The sequence below is a fragment of the Lactuca serriola genome, chromosome 3, assembly GCF_051521515.1.
Source record: "Lactuca serriola cultivar US96UC23 chromosome 3, Lser_US96UC23_V15, whole genome shotgun sequence".
Lineage (NCBI taxonomy): Eukaryota > Viridiplantae > Streptophyta > Magnoliopsida > Asterales > Asteraceae > Lactuca > Lactuca serriola.
Window position 1 is genome coordinate 87,426,237 of NC_136410.1, and position 18,977 is coordinate 87,445,213.

An 18,977-nucleotide genomic window follows, 5' to 3' on the forward strand; every position below is an offset into this window, starting at 1 on the left:
TTTCTTCTTTACTAAAAATCTTTTCATTGATCTTGCACAATCCTCTATTGTGGTGAAATTATGTAATACATTACTACATTTTTGAAGGAGAAAAACAACATATATATGCACAAACTGTTACTAGCCCTCAGTTTCCTGATTTCAACTCTAAACACCTGAAACATATTCGTATAATCAATTAGACAGTTGGATCTTGGCCTTCGTCTACATGATTGTCTTGTACTGAAATGCTTCTTTAGGCTTTCCCACAAGTGATAAAACCGTTGAACATATGTGTTTTGAAGAAAGGCCAGCTTCTTCAAGTTGATCTTGTGGTGCTCCATGATCAATGTATCTATCAGGAAGAGTCATTGCTCTTAGCTGCAAATTAACATCCCATAAACAAAGTTAGCCTTTTTTATCAAGTGTCACCCGAAATAAAGTGTTAAACAATGTCTAAAAATGTATAGATAAAGTGATGCCTATGTAACAATGTCTAAAAACGTTGTTTACCTTGAGTTTTCCATCTAAAATGCCATTCAAACTCAGAAAATGAGCAACATGTGATCCAAATCCACCAATTGAGCCTTCCTCTACTGTAAGCAAGATTTCATGTTCATTGGCCAATCTTTTGATCAAATCTGCATCCAACGGTTTGCAAAACCGTGCATCTGCTACTGTTACAGACACTTTATGATCTTGAAGCAAGCTAGCAGCACCTAAACATTCTTGGATTATCGAACCATATCCCAAAATTGCAACTCTAGTTCCTTCCAATAGTATTCTCCCCTTACCAATCTGTTCATATGTCAAATAGTCAAAGTCAAATAAACTATTTTCAAGATTCAAATCGACACCAATTTTTTGCAAAACCAACATCACCAATGTTTCGATTTTGTCGTTGGTTATAAATTTCAATGAGGGTATGAATCTTTTTCTCAAAAAGATTGAAGATTCTATATCAATTTTGAAGTTGAAAAGTATCTTTTTTGACCGAAAAAAGTCAAAGTACCTCAATGGGAACTCCTTTGTTGTTAGGAGGAAGTGGTACACCAATACCGTTGCCTCTCGGGAATCTGAAGCAACTTGGCCTGTCATCAATGGCTGCAGCCGTGGCAACCATGTTTATGAGCTCGGCTTCATCTGATGGAGCCATCACCACCATGTTTGGTAGACATGCCATGTAAGCAATATCAAAAGCTCCACAATGTGTGGGCCCATCTGCCCCAACTAATCCAGCTCTATCCATCGCAAATCGTACCGGTAACTTTTGAAGATCAACATCATGCACCACCTAACATTATTCCATCCATTTATTAGTTATTAGTCAGATTCTGACTTGACAATCTGACATGACAAGTCGGTCTGACTTGACAAGTCAGTCTGACTGGACTAGACAAAACTGCACAAACTTTTACATCTGTCCCATCTAAAAAGATGGGACATTTAGATGGGACAGATGATGTCAGATGACACACTGTCCAGTCTAATGAAAGTGAGAATAAAGTGCTCACTTGATCATATCCCCGTTGTAAAAACGAAGAATAGATAGCACAAAACGGCTTAAGACCTTCGGTTGCTAACCCTGCTGCAAAAGTAACCGCATGTTGTTCCGCGATACCCACGTCAAAACACCTATCCGGAAACTTTTTTTGAAAATAATTGAGCCCGGTCCCACCTCCCATGGCTGCATGTATCGCAACCACTTTATTGTCCACCTCAGCTTCTTTTATCAACGCTTCCGCAAAATATTGCGTATATGAAAGCGTCGGGGATTTCGTCTTAAATTGCTTTCCCGTTTCCACATCAAACTTCACCACTCCTAAAACCAGAACAAAACTTTTTAGATACCGTAAAAAAAGTTATTATTCCAGCAACCCCTGAGCTGACCCACAATGTGATATTTAGATAATGTGATAATGTTTACCGTGCATTCTGTCGGCGGCGGCTTCTGCGGGAGGGTAACCCTTGCCTTTCTCGGTGACGATATGAATAAGAACAGGCCCAGGTGCAGGCATTGACTTGACTTTTTTAAAAATGGTGACTAGATCTTCAACATTGTGTCCATCAACTGGGCCAATATAGTATAATCCGAGCTCCTCAAACAATGTCGACCCACTAGCGCTAATCATACCCCTCGCATACTCATCCACCTTCGCTGCAACTTCATGGGCTTGAGGTCCGATATGCTTCGTGATACTCTGTTCACGTATCAAGAAATTTAGATTCACGGATTCTTACTAGATTGCAGAATCAATCGATCAATCAATGGCGAAATTTAATCGATTAGTCAATTAATTACCTTTGCAGCTTCACGAAGCTTACGGAATTTGGGACTTGCTTGGAGTTTAGCTAAAGTGCTACTAAGAGCTCCGACAGGTGTTGCAGGTCCATCTAATGTGGCTGTGGGTAAAGAGACTTGTTTGTTGTCGTTTAGCACGACGATCAGATTCGAATCGAGAAATCCTGCGTTGTTCATGGCTTCGTATGCTTGTCCAGCTGTCATGGCGCCATCGCCAATTACAGAGATCACATTGTTGTTCTTCCCCAATAGATCTCTTCCAACAGCCATACCTATTGAATCGATTCCAAATTCACCATTTATGATTTATCCCCAATAAAAAAAGTTCAATTTTTTTTGGGGAATCTAGACATACCTAGGCCGGCGGAGATGCTGGTGGAGCTATGTCCGGCGCCAAAAGCATCATAAACACTCTCGTCTCTTTTAGGAAAACCTGCAAGTCCAGAAGTTTTTCTTATGGTGTTCATCTTCGACCTTCTTCCTGTAAGAATCTTATGTGGGTATGCCTGTTTTTACAGAAAGGTAAACGTCAAGATCAAATAATACTCAAAAATCAACTCCAATTTGAAAAAGAAATAGTAATAACTTCACCTGGTGGCCTACATCCCATATGATTCTGTCATCTGGGGTGTTAAAAACGTGGTGTAAAGCTACAGCCAATTCAACTACTCCTAAACTTGAACTTAAATGGCCACCGGTTTTTGCCACTGAATATACGATATCCACTCTCAACTCCGCCGCTAGCTGTTCGAGATCCTGAAAAAACAATGAAATAGGCGCAGTGTACAAGTTAGAGATGCAGTAACTGACTGGAAAGAAGTGACGAACAACTATAGTTTTCTTATCAGTTATCAAACCTGTGTTGAGAGGTTTTTCATGTGCGCCGGAAAATTGATGGTGTCCAGCAATGGTGTCGTCGGTTTTTCGCCGGAGAAATCGATCTTCCACCGGTTTTTGTCTTTAGTGATCGTCATCTTCGCATCTTCAGCATCTGAGCTGGTAGCTGAAGCTTTCACCCGGAGCTGTAAAAACAAACATATTTCCATTTTTAGCAAAATCCAACCCGAAATCAGTTATTCGAGATTCGTCATTAGATCCCAATATTTTGTTGGGTAAATTCAAGCATTTAAGGTATAAACACGAGCAAAAGGGAGCTTTCAGTTTTGCATAATTCCTGAAAAGCATGGAATTGAAAAGGAAAATGATCAAAGGACGTTTGAGTTATGACCTGTTTTCTTGAGGATTTGCAGAGCCTTGGAGCTTTTAGACATGGGGATGAAGAGAGTTGTAGTTTCATGAAAGACCCTGTAACAGCCATGACTGATCAAGAGAGAGAAAGAGAGAGAGAGGAAGAAGAGGAGGAGGAGGAGGAGGGAGTTACATGGAGAGTTCAAACAGGGGACAAAATTTATAATCAAGGTGGGTTGGGTGGAGATGTGAATGTAACATAAAATATGCTTACTATCACCTCTCTTTCATAAAATTTCATATATTTTATTGGTATGGTTACAAAGATACCAACATATGATTTGGCAATTAGTTAATGATTTTTATAATAAATTTAAAATTAAGATAACCCAATATAAAAATTGTATATGTGATTATAAGCTTACATGCCAAAAATACATTAATCATCCTGAATTAAGTTAATCTATTAATAGAATACTTGTAACTAAATTACCAAAATCTTATAACAATATGTTTTTATGATGTCATCGACGCAATATAGCATAGATTTATGAATCGTTTTATGCCGTATAAATCAAGTGGGAGTGCACAAATTCTCATTATGCACGGATATAAAGTTAATGCTCAACTTAGATTTTGTATAATGCCTCTTTATGATTATTTTTTTTGACATTATCTATCAATTAATTCTTTAGTTTATCCATTTTACTATCAATGGTGATATTTACTATTAATTTATTATCAAATGTCAAATAATTGTAGCCAATACATATCATATCACCTATTAGTTATTATCAACAGTTAGGTTTATATCCCACCACCAATTTTATCTTTGATTTTGTCTAATATAAGCAATTCTCAAATGAAAAGACAAAACAAAAATGTGTCTATATTATTTGCATAATAGTATATTAGTTTTAATTAATTTAACAAAGTTATTGCGGAAAAGATCAACATACATACATACAAACGTAAAATTTAGAATTTTAGTTCAACCAAAGGTTTCCAACTTTACATGAGACTGCTTGGTATGGGACATAAAAATGGCGTTATTGTCTATGTGGACCACTTTAACGCGGTGGTAACGGCTGGAACACCGCCTTAGCCTCGCGTTATGTTATGAGGTGTGGTAACACCAACCTGAGGCAACACCATTTCCAACCAATCAAATCCCTCTCTCTCTCTCTCTCTCTCTCTCTCTCTCTCTTAACACCATGTTATCACATGTATACACCACCCTCACTTTATGTTATAACATGTTGGAATGTGAGGTGATAATATTTGGCCTCATAAGACCGTTGACCACACCCAACAGCCTGATAAAAGTGGATTTTGCAAGATTGAGCAGTTCAAGGTGTGAGAGTGTTGTTGTGATTCTCCAGTTCTTCAATTTAGGTGAGTTTCTTACTATGTCATGTATCCCATTGTCAGGATACTATTATGCATTATGTTTTGTTAGAGTAAGGTCATGTTTGAAATGTGTCTGATCGAGTCGAGTCAGACGTTTTTGGCTGACTCGGTCAGCAAAAGCCGTTTGATAGTCGAATTGTGGCATCTGAGTCGGTAAGAAAGAATCTGATTCGGATAGATACAGGAAAACAACTGACTGAGAAAAGTTATGCCTTTACCCTTGCCTTACGTTTTCTTTCAGCGCCTTCATCCTTCTCTTTCTTACAATGCCTCCTTCTCATCGATTCTGTATCTTCCCCCGCCGATGATCTCCTCCACATCCAGCCTCCATCGGCAATCTCATGTCTCTTCATCAGGTACGATCCCTTGCCTCTTCATCGACGATCTCCATCCTTCTCTTTCGGATTCTGATTTCTTTTTTGCATGATTTTTTCAACTGATCATAATATAAACATAACCTGGTTTGAGTTTTGGATTCTGATTTGTTTCTTGTTCTGAAATTTTGATTTTTGAATCCTGGATTCTGATGTTATATTAAATTTTTGTTCAACAAAATTTTGTTGTTTTATTCATGTTTGATATTGTTTAAAAGTTCTGATTTTTAGTTGTTTTTGTCCATGTTTGCTGCAGAATTTTGTTGTTCGATTGTAAATCAGAATTTTTAGTTGTTAGGTGAGAAATAACAATTTCCACTTCCAGGTTTCATGATTTTTTATGGGGGCACATTAGTCTTTTGTCTAGAAAAATAGACAACGCAGGGGAATCCATCCAAGAAAATGAGTCCATATTTGACTTTGGATTGCAAAAGATTTGCATAAATAAGATGCCTTCTACTGATTAATTTGTTGTTTTTGCTTCTGTTATGTTCATGTTTGATGTTTCTATTTATGTTATTTTCATATTAGGAAAATATTGGACTTAAATTGAATTTTTGTTGCTCTAGTGATAAATTTTTTGTTGTTCTAGTGATGAGTTTGAGAATTTTATTCTTGATTGTTGTTGATTCATACAAGTTTTATATTTTATATTTATATACAACAATATGCATATTTCGTGACATTGTTCATTACAAAAACTTTCTTGCAAATTCTCAACAAATACCCTAGCCGGTTATAGTCTATACTAATCAAAGAGTTAGGACATCACCACGTAAATATAAGTCCAAACCATTTGTAAAAATCGACATCAAACAATAATACCATCAATCACAGTTGTGTGAGGTCATAATTCACCCAATAGGATCACACCAAATTAATATAAGTGGCCTTAATATAACGATAAGAAATGAATAAGTGGAAACATCAACTACATTATATTGTAAAGTTTATGAATAAGTGGAAACATCAACTACACTATATTGTAAAGTTTGAAGCAACTGTCTACAATTGTAAATGGATGTAGGAAACAAAAAGAAGTTAAGAATCTACTATGATAACCATTTATTTATTTAAGGACATCATATTCTTATTATTTGATATTCCGCCAATGAGAGAGAATATAAGGATAGAAATAACACACACACACACACACATATATATATATAAAGGGTAAAATGGTCATTTTCATCAGTTAGTACATTTAGTCAGATGTACAATCAAACAACATGGTTTCTTACTCAGTCATGATTTCTTACCAAAGCAGACCTTTCCAAGTCAGTACTTTCTCAGTCAGTAACTATCAAACGGGGCCTAACTGGGTTGGGCCAGTTATCAGGATTTTGTATGTTTGACCAATGAAGGACTTAATTGAGAACTGGTCAACGGTAGGGTAACTAGGGAAGGCTAGTTGCCAAGGAATGTAATACGCTAGTTTATGCTATGTATTTATGTTATATGCTTATGTAGTAATGATAACTTTGTTTCTATGTAGTTTAATTTGGATAGCCTGAGAACTCTTGGTCTAATGCATGATTGTGATGCTCTTGTCTAATTGTTCTCTCTCGGGTAGATTAGTTGTTTGTCTGTCTATTTGATCCCTAACTATATATGACTTTATCTATTGTATGAAAGACTAATATTTATCCCCTGTCAATTTCATGAAAGACCATGGGAGAACCACGACATTTGTATGAAAGACCATGGGAGGACCATGACACTTATATGAAAGACCATGAGAGGACCTTGACAACCGTATGTAAGACTACGGGAGGACCATAACAATTAAAACTACAGGAGGACTGTAGCAATGAGTGCTTGCAAGACAGTGGGAGGTCCATAACATTCACACGGTCTATATTGATATGTATGTTGTATGTATTTTAATAGGTTGGTGCTACAGCCTAGGAATTTATGTAGATGCATTGTATAGATGGTGGAATATATGGTATATTGGGGAACTCACTAAGCTTTATGCTTATAGTTGTGGATTAAACATTTTGCAGGCCGGTCTTGAGAAGAGGTGGGCGGGACTTCACACATGCATCATTGATATTCGTTTATGCGGTTTTGTAAATTTAACTATGATAATGTATGGTTTTCTATCAATAAAATGTTATTCAATGTTTTTTGAAATACAGGTTTAATTGGTTAATCTATGTTTTCACTAATTATACATGCAAATGGTGTCCAAGGTATTAAACCTACAACTGGAATGCATTTGATATAAACCATATAAAATACTAGTTAGGATAACATACCTTTTGATGGAGCTTGAAGTCTTGATGTATTTGGCCTTAAAGAGCTTAGCCCCAATAGTGTGGAAGCCTCAAGTGGAATCACAACACACCATGGACAAAGGAGGAACTTTAGAGAGAATCTCCGTGCACCAAAAACCACCATGAACTCCAAGAATACACTAGTTGCGATTTTAGGCAATGGAGTATGTATTTATATGTGGGATTTCAAGGGTCATAGATATAACTCAAATCCATACCCATGGGTTTTAGGATTCATGGTTCATGTGGCCCAACTCTTTATGTATCCATACATAAACTTGGTCCAACATGGATCATAAGCCCAACACATATAAATAAAACTAATTAACATAATTAGTCCCCATAGATTTAATTAGTCTCTTTTGATCATTAAATTAATTCCAAATTAATTCTTGATCAATACTAATTAACTAATATGATTTCATATTAATATATTATAACTTATAATATATTAATAAATCATATATAACCTCTTCTCTCAGAAGTCTATCCTAACAAATTGTCCTGATGATATGTAACCCAAATGGACCATGCAACTCTTGGGTCAAGTACATATCAATAATAGTTATGGGCTTAGACATCTAATCCAACAGTCTCCCACTTGGATAAGTCTAAAACTATTATTGCAAGTACGACTTCATAACCCGACTAGCAATCGTAGCTCTTATAGTCGTTGTCGAACTCTGAACAAATCAATGACACGTCCATTAGATAAGTGATCATATATTCCTCCATTCTAGATATCATATGGACTGAGACATGGATTATAATCATTCTCTCCGTCCATTTGTTGTTTCCGGATTTTGATTTATGACAACTCATTAATTGAACAAATCAAATTAGTCCAGGCTTGGCCAAGCACTTAGGGGTGTCATCACTAAATCATCGAGGGGCCCACAGATATCGCTTTTATCCTTCTGAGGTAAAAGGAATGGATAAACTTCGACTCATATGCTTGTACTAACTACTTGTTGAATCATACACAAAGGCATGTTTTATAACATCAAGTTACTGATGCGTTTTCGTACAATCAATGTATAACCAACTCATAGTCAACAACTCATATCTCTAGGTTTGAAGAATATAATATATTATCGTCTCATGATTCACTCGTGATAAAATCCATGAAGTGATTCAAATGAGCGTAGGTTTAATCCAATACCCGAATCTTATTCTAGGAGCATTCATGAACACTGCAGCTAAGTCTAGCCACCTAGACAAACTACAGACCCATTAATGACAGTCTTGCCTCAATACCTACTTCCAAAGTATGATTGACTGTGGACGGTTTGAATAACCTAGTTATTCGGGAAGTCGAAACATGTAAAGTGAAACACATATTAAAACCTGTACTGCCTTTTTCAGATTTATTTTCCATACCAACACCCTTACTTTTCTCACATGAACATGAACAAGAAGCAGGTTGTGAGATAAGTGAGGGCGTAAGAGATGGATTGATGTAACGTCCCAAAATTCAAGACTAAAAATTTCTTTTATAAAACATTACTTAAAACATAATTATCAATCCATAACATAATCAGAGTATTAATTTCCAAAACATATGTTCATTATCATAGTAAAACATCCCAGGCGGTCTAATCTATGGTGTGTGCCATGCGATCACCCCGAGCTCTTTCCTCCACTACTGGAAATACCTGAAACCAAAACTAAAAACCGTAAGCACGAAGCTTAGTGAGTTCCCCAACCTACCACATACCATGCATAACCACATACTGCACATACTGGGCCACGCCCGCTATTCTGGGCCTCGCCCCCTACCTCGGGCCTCGCCTGCTCCAACAGCCCTGCCGCTCCAGGCCTCGCCTGGCTTCGAGCCCCGCTCGGACACAGATCTATTTCGCTTAGGCCTCGCCAGTCACTAGGCATCGCCCACCAACATATACTAACACATATCATATCACAACACATAAACTAAACATATACTATCGAATCCTGATCTACAGGCCTCGCCTATATCCTATAGCTGATGAGTCATGGAACCCCGTCCACGCTCCTACTGATAGTGAGATACGGGCCCGGCCCACACTCACTCTTTCCTTAACCTGGGCCTCGCCCTTACTCTGCTGCTAATGAGATATGGAACACTGTCCATACTCTGTTGTTGGTGAGATACGGAACCTCGCCCACACTCACCTTCCTACCAGGCACATACATGTACCACACAGACAACAAGTATAACTATCATGCAAACCATTACTTGGGCACCCGCCCGCTACACTGGACCTCATCCTGAATATCATACTAGCATAATGTGCCTAGGGCTAACACCCGGGTCTTCCTACTTATAACTACATGGGCCGGCATTGTGGCCGTAGACCCATTCACACAAGGGGAAACTGACCTACACTTGCTAAACTTGTTGATAACCCCTCTAGCTGCTGCCCGAAAACTCTCTAAACTCCTGCTCCACTAGCTCCCCGAGCTACCAATATCAATGCAACACTTAGTCTAACAGTCCCCCGAAAGTCAACTAAGTCAACTCTGGTCAAAGTCAAAATCCTGGTCAAAGTCAACCTTCCAGGTTAACCCTACTCGCCAAGTCTGCCTACTGACTCGCCGAGTTCATATGCTCAGAGTCCTTCTATTCGCGACTCGACTCGCCGAGTCCACCGATTTCTGAGTCCTGTCCTGTCCAACTCACTGAGTCTCCACCCGACTCACTGATTCGAGTCTTACCTCGAAGGGTTCGGGGTTTCGCGATCTAACTCGTCGAGTCCAAGAACAGACTCGCCGAGTCCAAGGCAAACTTCAACAGACTTGCCGAGTTGCTCATCCAACTCGTCGAGTTCCTCCTATTCTTCATGCTACTTGCCGAGTCCACTCGAAGGACTCACCGAGTCTATTCAGTCCTTCATAAATTCAGAAGCTTTTTGAGTCATGCAGGGACTCCAAACTGTAGATCCACTCTTCCAAGGCCTATTCCTCACGTAAAGTTGCAAACTTTATGTGTAGTTAAGGAGATCTAGGCTCAAAACACTCCATACTCGGGTTTAAGACAACCATGCTTCACCTACACCCTCAAGACTAATACTTTATGACTCTCTAGGCCAGAATACACTTAGATCTGAAGTAGCAACTTCAGATCTGGACTCTAACTCCAATTGGCTCTAGAACATGGCATAAAAGCCCCAAATCTCATGACAAAAAGGAAACTATGAGCAAAGGAGTGAAGGTAATGACTTCTTACCTTCAAATGCTCTGAAAAGCCACACCAACTCTAGATCCAAGGCTTCCTCTTGCACCACTATGAACTTCCTTCTCTTCCAAGCTTCAAATCACAACTCCAAGGCTAGATCTTTACTCAAGAACAGATATGGCGGCTAGGGTTCGATGTTTTTGATGAGAGGAGTTGTAAAGGAACCCTAAGGAAAAGAATGAGGTGCTTAAGTAGTGCACAAAGTCCCGGATTTAGGGTTTCCCTCTTCAGACCGGACTTGCCGAGTCGGTCACTTACTCCTCAACCTGGATCCCGCTCGAACTCGTCGATTTCCTCCTTGGACTCGATGAGTTAACCCCCTTGACTTAGGGTTTTCTTTCCTTTCTTGGTCTTTCTGATTTTCGGGTGTTACAATTGAGTTGTGGAAATGGTGAGTTTTTGTTAGCATCATTACAAGCATCAGAATTATCAAACATCTCATCAAACACTTCAAAACAATTCAAACCAGTATCAGCAGGTGCAGAAAATCACAAAAAAAACATTGTCACTTTTAACATCAGAGAAAATAAAGTCTTTATTTAAAACTAAAACTTCAGGTTCAGACTCAGTTTTATTATCAGAAACAGATCCTTCAACTTCGTTCTTTGACTGATTCAATGATTGATCTGCACGGGAAGTAGAAACGTTAGTATTTTCAACATCAATAACTCCTCCTGAAATAAAACCCATTGTCTTGCCATAAACCATGAAAGATTCATTGGCAATCTCCTCATTAGAGACAGGGTGATATTGATAATTGTGATTGAAATGAGGAGGCACTTTATCGTATCCCAAACCCTTTTTCTAGTTTTGTTTAAACTGCAGGCAGTGGTCAATCATGTTGGCAACTACCTCACTAGATACATCATATTTTTTAAAATCAAAATTTGCAATATCAAATTTATTTTTTTTAATGTATCAATCTCAGCAATTAACTCAACATTCTGTCTCTTGACATAATCATAGTTTTCACATTTATTGTTGTAGTCTTCCTGGAGCCTCCTAAAGTCATTTATTTTTGTCTCTAATTGGGCCTTTAAGGGTTTTTGTCCTTTTCTAAGTTGATAGCCCTCATATCCAAGGTCCTCTACTTCTCTACGTAATGATTCTATTTCCTCACGAAGAATTTTAACATAATCAATACAAGCTTGAGAACAAGAAGGCAAACTTACCTCATTTTTCTTCGGTTCAGAAGTAGAAGATACCATCAACGCAAACTGAAGCTCCATCATCCTTTCTTCAACAACAACACTCTCCACAAAAACTTCATCCTTAACTTGGGCCAAGTGAGCATTTTCAGGTTTTGAAACGTTCAGGGCCTGAATCTTGTCCTCCCAGTCAAATGACTGAGCAACCATAGCCTTCTCACTGTTGACCTGAGCACCTCCCCGATTGTTTCCCACTGCAACCATTGTCCGGTCATTGTTTAATCTTCTATCAGGCTTCGGGCACTCACGAGCAAAACGAATCAGCTCGTGACAGTTGAAACAACGTAGCTTCCCTTTGCTAAACCCTACCTTTTTATCAGCGCTCATCCCCCAGTTATTCTTCCCTGTCTTCTTCGCAAACTACTTCGCCCTGAGCATTACCATGGCAATTTGCCATGTAATATCCATTTCTTCCACATCTTCTGGATGAATCTGATCCAGATCAGCAAATGACAATTGTGGTGGAAGATATCCAGCTACAAGAGCATTGTAGCAGTTAAAAAGTCCTGTGGCGAGAGCAAGATTTTCATCACACTCCTTAGCATTTGAGGAAGAAGCCACATTTGAGGAAGAAGCAACAAATGATTGGTTCTGAGGAAAAGGCATGGATGATGTAGCAGGAAGTGAAGTACCTGATGAAGTGGAAAAGGATTGAGTCAGAACTTGCTGAGCAACAAAAGGTTGACCTGGAGAGGGTAAGGTGAGAGATGAAAGAGCATTGTTAGATGAAATCCCAACGTTTGCAGTTGAATACGAATTCACATGATTTATCTCCCACTGTTTATCATCAATATCATAAGCCTTGATGATCACCATCATTTCAGCAAGAGTAAGGCGATTTAGATCCTTGGTATTCTTGATGACAGCCACATTCATGTCCCATGACTTTGGTAGAGCATTTAGTAGCTTTTTATTTATTTCAGACTTTGTCAAGAAGATCCCAGCTATAGTTATCTCAGTGGTGAGAGTTGTGAATCATTGCAGCTACGCCTCCAGGGTTTCTCCAGGAATGTAGTTGAACATGTTAAACCTTTGTCGCAGCATATCCTGGCGGCTTTCCTTCATGTCCTCATTACCCTCATATACCTCAATCAAAGCTTCGCATAAAGCTTTTACTGAATTATACTCTCTAACACCTTGAGCTATATCAGGAGATAGAGCCATGGTGGTCAAAGCCCTTTCCTGTTCTTCCACTTTCTCAAAATCTCCATCTGTGTAATTTTCAACAGCTTTGTTAACTACTTGCCCTGCAATAGTGGTGGTAATTCTGACAGGGTTCTTGATGATGCTTCTCCAGATCTTGAAGTCCTTCATTTTAATGTACTTTTCGATCCGGTATTTCCATTCAGGAAAACCACCTGCGGACAGTAATCTTGGAATGCGTGTAGTGGTTCCCATGAAAGAATCCAACTCTTGATGATGTGTTTGACTTTGAGAATCCATTTATTCTGATTCTAAAACTTAAAAAGTTTAAAAAAAAATTGTCAAAATTTTGTTTACGGTCAGTAGTTTACAGCCGTAAACTGTGTTTACGGTCGGGTGTTTACGGTTGGGGTGTTTACGGTCAGGTAGTTTAAGGTTATTTAAGATGCACTGATTACGGTTTAAGAACACAATTTACGCCTCTTGAATTTGCTTGAGTTTACGGCTGTAAACAGGGTTTACGGTCGTAATCTTTTGGCAGTAAACTCCCAAAAATCTCAGTAAACGCAAGTTTGATGCAGATTTGACCCCCTTTGCTATGAAAACACCAAACCCTAATCTCGAACACTAAAGAATATTAGTTTAAACGACTGAAAACTCGATTGAATGATGCTTTGACACAGGTTCTTGCTCTGATACCAATTGTAAGGTCCTGAAACGGATCGTTACCAATGATCAAGCAATCTCACAATCAAATAGAATAAGAAACAAGGTAGAAACAGAATTAAAACAAGCTTGCACACACTTATATTGCATAAAACGTCTGGTACAACTTGCTCTCTATGACCGTGAACTCTTTTGGCATCAACAACAACTAATGACCTACATAACCCCTATATATAGTGGACTTGGGCCGGACACTGGGTTTACGGCCGTAAACATCTTACGGCCGGAAACTACCAAATAACCTACCAAAACTGCATAAAGACTCAAAAGAACTTATTACAATGAAAGCCTAGACCAAACCATTAACTAGAACCTTCAGTGGTAAATGATCTTGTTCGAGGTTTGCTTGTCTTAAAGTCTGACAATGATACATTAAGTTCAGCTTGCGAACAAGGAAAACAACATAGGCAAAGACATCCAATTGTCATAGATTCGAAAATTACTGAACCATTGGAACTTCTTCATATTGACTTGTGTGGACCATCAACTGTTGAAACACTCAACAAGAAACGATACATTTTAGTTATTGTTGATGATTTTTCATGATTCACTTGGGTTTATTTTCTCAGGATAAAATCTTAGGTAGCTCAGACAATGATCGATTACATCAAGCAAATTGAGAAAAGCTTAAGGAAGAATGTTCGAAAGATTAAAAGTGATAATGGAACTGAATTTAAGAATAATGTTTTTGACTCGTTCTTAACAGATAAAGGAATATCGCATAATTTTTCGTCACCATATGCACTGCAACAAATTGGTGTGGTTGAAAGACAAAATTGTTCACTTTGCGAAGCAGCAAGAACGATGCTCACATATGCGAATCTTCCTCAATATCTTTGGGCTGAAGCAGTTTCTACTGCATGTTTTACTTAAAATCGTTCATTAATTCATAGGCGTTTCAATATTACTCCATATGAAATTATAAATAACCAAAAGCCTAATGTCAAATTCTTTCATGTTTTTGGTTGCAGGTGTTTCATAATGAATCTCAAGGATAATCTTTCGAAATTTCAGTCAAAAGCTGATGAAGGCATATTCTTGGGATATTCACATAATTCGGTTGCTTATCGAGTGTTGAAAAAAAGAACATGAAAAAAAGAAGAAACGTTTAATCTCACATTTGATGATTATTATATTAAAAGAGTCGAAAAATGCTTTGAACACCATCCAATCATTAATGAATCAAATATTGAATCTATAAATGAAAATTCAATAGATTTTGATTATGATTTAATCTTTGGTGTTCCTGACAGGGAAATTGATGTAGAAGTTAATGCAATGGATAATCACATTCCTGAAACATCAAAACACACTGATGATTCGACTTTGACACACGAAAGTTCAGATTTACTCTCAACGTCGAATTCTCCAAGATTTAGCGAAAGTATGCTGAATGATCAAGTGGAGGGGGGACACTTAAATTCTTCTTCTCAGATTGAGGGGGAGCATTCTTTCAAGGGAAAGACAAGGAGAATGAATGCAAATGTCGAGGGGGAGCAGAATCATGATAATCATGTTCGGGGGGAGCAAATTGAAATGAATATGTCAAATGGGAATCAAAATGAAAATTTTCATGATTCATTTGATAATATTTCCATTGCAGGATTAGAAAATGAGGAAATGTATGAAGATGCACCATTGGATTTTGATCCAGCATATCCACCACTTGAAAATGGACAAGAAATCATCCAAGAGAACAAGTCATTGGGAATCCACAAGATGGAGTTTTGACTAAAGCTTAAATTCGTGCAAAGAATGAGGTACTCAATGTTCATCAAGAGTTTTGCATGTTTAATGTTTTTATTTCGAAAATAGAGCCAAAGACAGTTAAGGTTGCAATAGAACACTCAGATTGGGTTGTTGCTATGCAATCCGAACTTGCTGAATTTGAACGAAACAAAGTATGGAGATTAATTTCTAAACCTGATGATGTTTCGATTGTTGGTTTAAAATGGATTTTCAAAAATAAAACTGACAAAGATGGAAATATTGTTCGAAATAAAGCTAGGCTTGTAGTTGAAGGTTATTCGCAACAAGAATGTATCGACTATGAAGAAACCTTTGAACCTGTCGCAAGACTCGAGGCGGTTCGAATATTTTTAGCCAACACAGCTCACAAGGATTTCGATGTGTTTCAAATGCATGTTAAATGTGCATTTCTCAACAGTGAACTTGAAGAAACAGTTTACGTTGAACAACCTCTAGGTTTCGTAAATGAAGAATATCCTAATCATGTTTATATCTTAGATAAAGCAGTTTATGGGTTAAAACAAGCACCAAGAGCATGGTATGCAACTCTTACCAATTTCTTAAAACAATCGAAATTTAAACATGGATCAATTGACCCCACACTATTTCGAAAGAAAGTTGGGAATCATCTAATGCTTGTTCAAATTTATGCCGATGATATTATTTTTGGCTCTACTGACCCTGCTTTGTCTAGTGAATTTGAGAGTTTGATGAAAAGCCAGTTTGAAATGAGTATGATGGGAAAAATTAACAATTTTCTCAGACCAAACATTCGTCGACTTCGAGAAGGCATTTTCATAAATCAAGTGCTTGAAAAGTTTGGAATGAAAAATAACACGAAGCTAAGAGTGCCAATGGCGGTTGGAACAAGGATTACACCTTCTTTAGACACACTTGTTGTTGATCTTACTATATACAAGAGCATGATAGGTTCATTACTTTATCTAACTGCAAGTCGAACTGATATCATGTTTTCTATTTGTAATTGTGCTAGGTATCAAGCAAATCCAAGAGAACCATATTTGACAGCTGTAAAAAATATTTTCGTTATCTCAAGGGAACAATTTGGTTAGGATTGTGGTATCCTTCGAAATTAGGCTTTTTCATTCAATCATACTCAGATGTAGATTTGGGAGGATGTAATCTTAATCGAAAAAGTACAAGTGGAGGATGTCAATTATTGGATGGGAAGCTTGTAAGTTGGCAATCAAAAAAGCAAACTTGTGTTACAATTTCAACTGCTAAAGCTGAGTATATTGCAGCTGCTGCTTACACTTCGCAAATCATATAGATCCAAAGTCAATTGTGTGATTATGCAATAAACATGAAAAAGATTCCATTGTATTGTGATTCACAAAGTGCTATACGCATTTGTCATAATCCATTACAACATTCGAAAACTAAACATATTGAACTTCGTTATCATTTCATAAAAGATCATGTGGAAGATGGAAATACTGAAGTTCATTTTGTAAAAATAACTGATCAGCTTGCTGATATTTTTACCAAACCATTGGACAAAAAATCATTTGTTATAATTTTGACAGGTTTGGGAATGATGGATGCAAGTTCTGTTCAAGAACAAATTTCGAAAGAATGATAAATTGATGTTGATGAGAATGTGTCGATTCAGAGGCAAAAATGACTCATTCAGAGGCTGATAGTATTAACCATTCTGGAGTTACTGTTCACATTCAGTGCTTGGATACGCTTCGTTTTCGACATCTGGGAAAGAAAATTTTCGTTAGTTTGGTACATTCTTAAATTTTCGTTGGTCTTTTACTTTTGAAAAATTTGAAAAATACAAAAATATTTTTGTTATTTAGATTTATTTTTCATCAAATCAAAAATACCAAAAATATTTTTTTTGTTATTTGTTTCTTATTTTGAGAAATCAAAAATCACAAAAATATTTTCATTATTTTCAAAAAGATAGAAACCAAAAAGATTTTTGTTGTTTGTAGTTGGTTTTACTTGTTTCATGTAGATTCTAACGAAGTCTATCAGGATTCATGTTTGCAGCTCTGGGGGTCAGGTAATCTTTCAAAAAATTTGCACTATTTAGATTGTCCCTAGAAGCATGTTGCTGCATGTCGACCAAAGCCTCCTTTGACTCATTGTGTATTTTCGAAAGCCTTAATGAAAATTTTCATTACGAAATTTTTTCCCAATCAGGCTATATTCACAATAGTCCATGAGCTACCTTACTCTTCTCTGTGTTTATGATCTGGATTCATGAGATCGTGACGAAGGTGAAACCCAATTCTTTGTAAACTAAAAAGGAATTGACGGGGATCTAAGATCCAGATTTCACGAAACATTTATTTCAGTACCAATTTTTTGTATACTCAAAATCATATTCTTTCGTTGTGAGTGATCTTGATCAAATGTTCGAATCCCACAACATTTGCTTCCCAACAGGATCCAACTAACACTTTCTATCTCTTGGAATATGATTTATGTATGAGTATCATTCGTTGTCTTTGTCATGAAAAATAAATTCCAAAAGCATACTTGTCAGTTGTCACTGACTACACTGGTCAAACAAGTAATTTCGATTACAATTAATCACACTTATGTTGAGTGCTGAAATGTAACAAAATTTTTTTGAAACCGCCCATGTAGCCATACAAAAGAAGCCCTTCGATACTTCTTTACAAGTAGTCAATTGTAATTCACGGGAAACCACACAAGCTGTTGATTATCTCTCTTGATAATTAACGAAGCAATCTTTGCCCAAAATTTAACTGTCTTTATGTCAAAAAAATTTGACATCACAGATCTAAAGGTTCGTTATTTTGCTTCTTATCTCTTTTTGTTGGCACACTGCACTCACGAAATCTTTGAGGTTTTGAGTACTACCAACTCAGGCTGACGATTTCACAAGTCTGGCAAATGACTTCGTTTTTAAGCCCAAAAACGAAAGATCCTAACCTCCATACTGAAGGTTTTCAATCTTATCCACTTGGTACTCATGAACAGTTTGATGTAACTGTTTGGCAACTGGGTCCTATTTTCAAGGTACTTTATCTGACATGGTCCTTATAACGGCTAGTGTTGCGCTTTTCAAGGACAGGCATGGCTTGCTCTTTAATGAAAACGTTTGGAATTCAATTGGGGATACATATAAAAGGAAGTTATTTTCTCCTTTTATACTTACACGTTTAAATTCACATACCATCAAAAAGCCCTAAAATTTCTCTGTTCTTCAATAATTTTTTTCAAAACCCTAATCAATGGCTGGTGCTAAAACCAACACAACAGACGAAGTTGCATCTCAACCAATCATGAAGATTCAAATCTTTTGAGGCTGATGTTTCGTTGTAACCAGAGGAACTCAAGATACTGATTTTTGCTCTTCAACATTCAGGTCTTTCTACTGCTATGTTCAATGCATTTGAT

At 37.4% G+C, this 18,977-nt stretch overlaps 1 protein-coding gene across 1 annotated transcript; it reads right to left on the bottom strand.

The window, feature by feature from the left end:
- Positions 1-3,711, bottom strand: LOC145092816 (1-deoxy-D-xylulose-5-phosphate synthase 2, chloroplastic-like). Its single transcript, XM_079030797.1, has 10 exons — positions 3,510-3,711; positions 3,139-3,303; positions 2,873-3,037; positions 2,637-2,787; positions 2,282-2,553; positions 1,907-2,180; positions 1,494-1,801; positions 992-1,273; positions 493-777; positions 1-360 (listed from the first exon to the last, which is right to left on the bottom strand). Exons 1-10 carry the CDS (start codon positions 3,597-3,599, stop codon positions 205-207), a joined length of 2,148 nt encoding a protein of 715 aa, XP_078886923.1. The 5' UTR covers positions 3,600-3,711; the 3' UTR covers positions 1-204.
- Between the last annotated feature and the right edge of the window lie 15,266 nt (positions 3,712-18,977).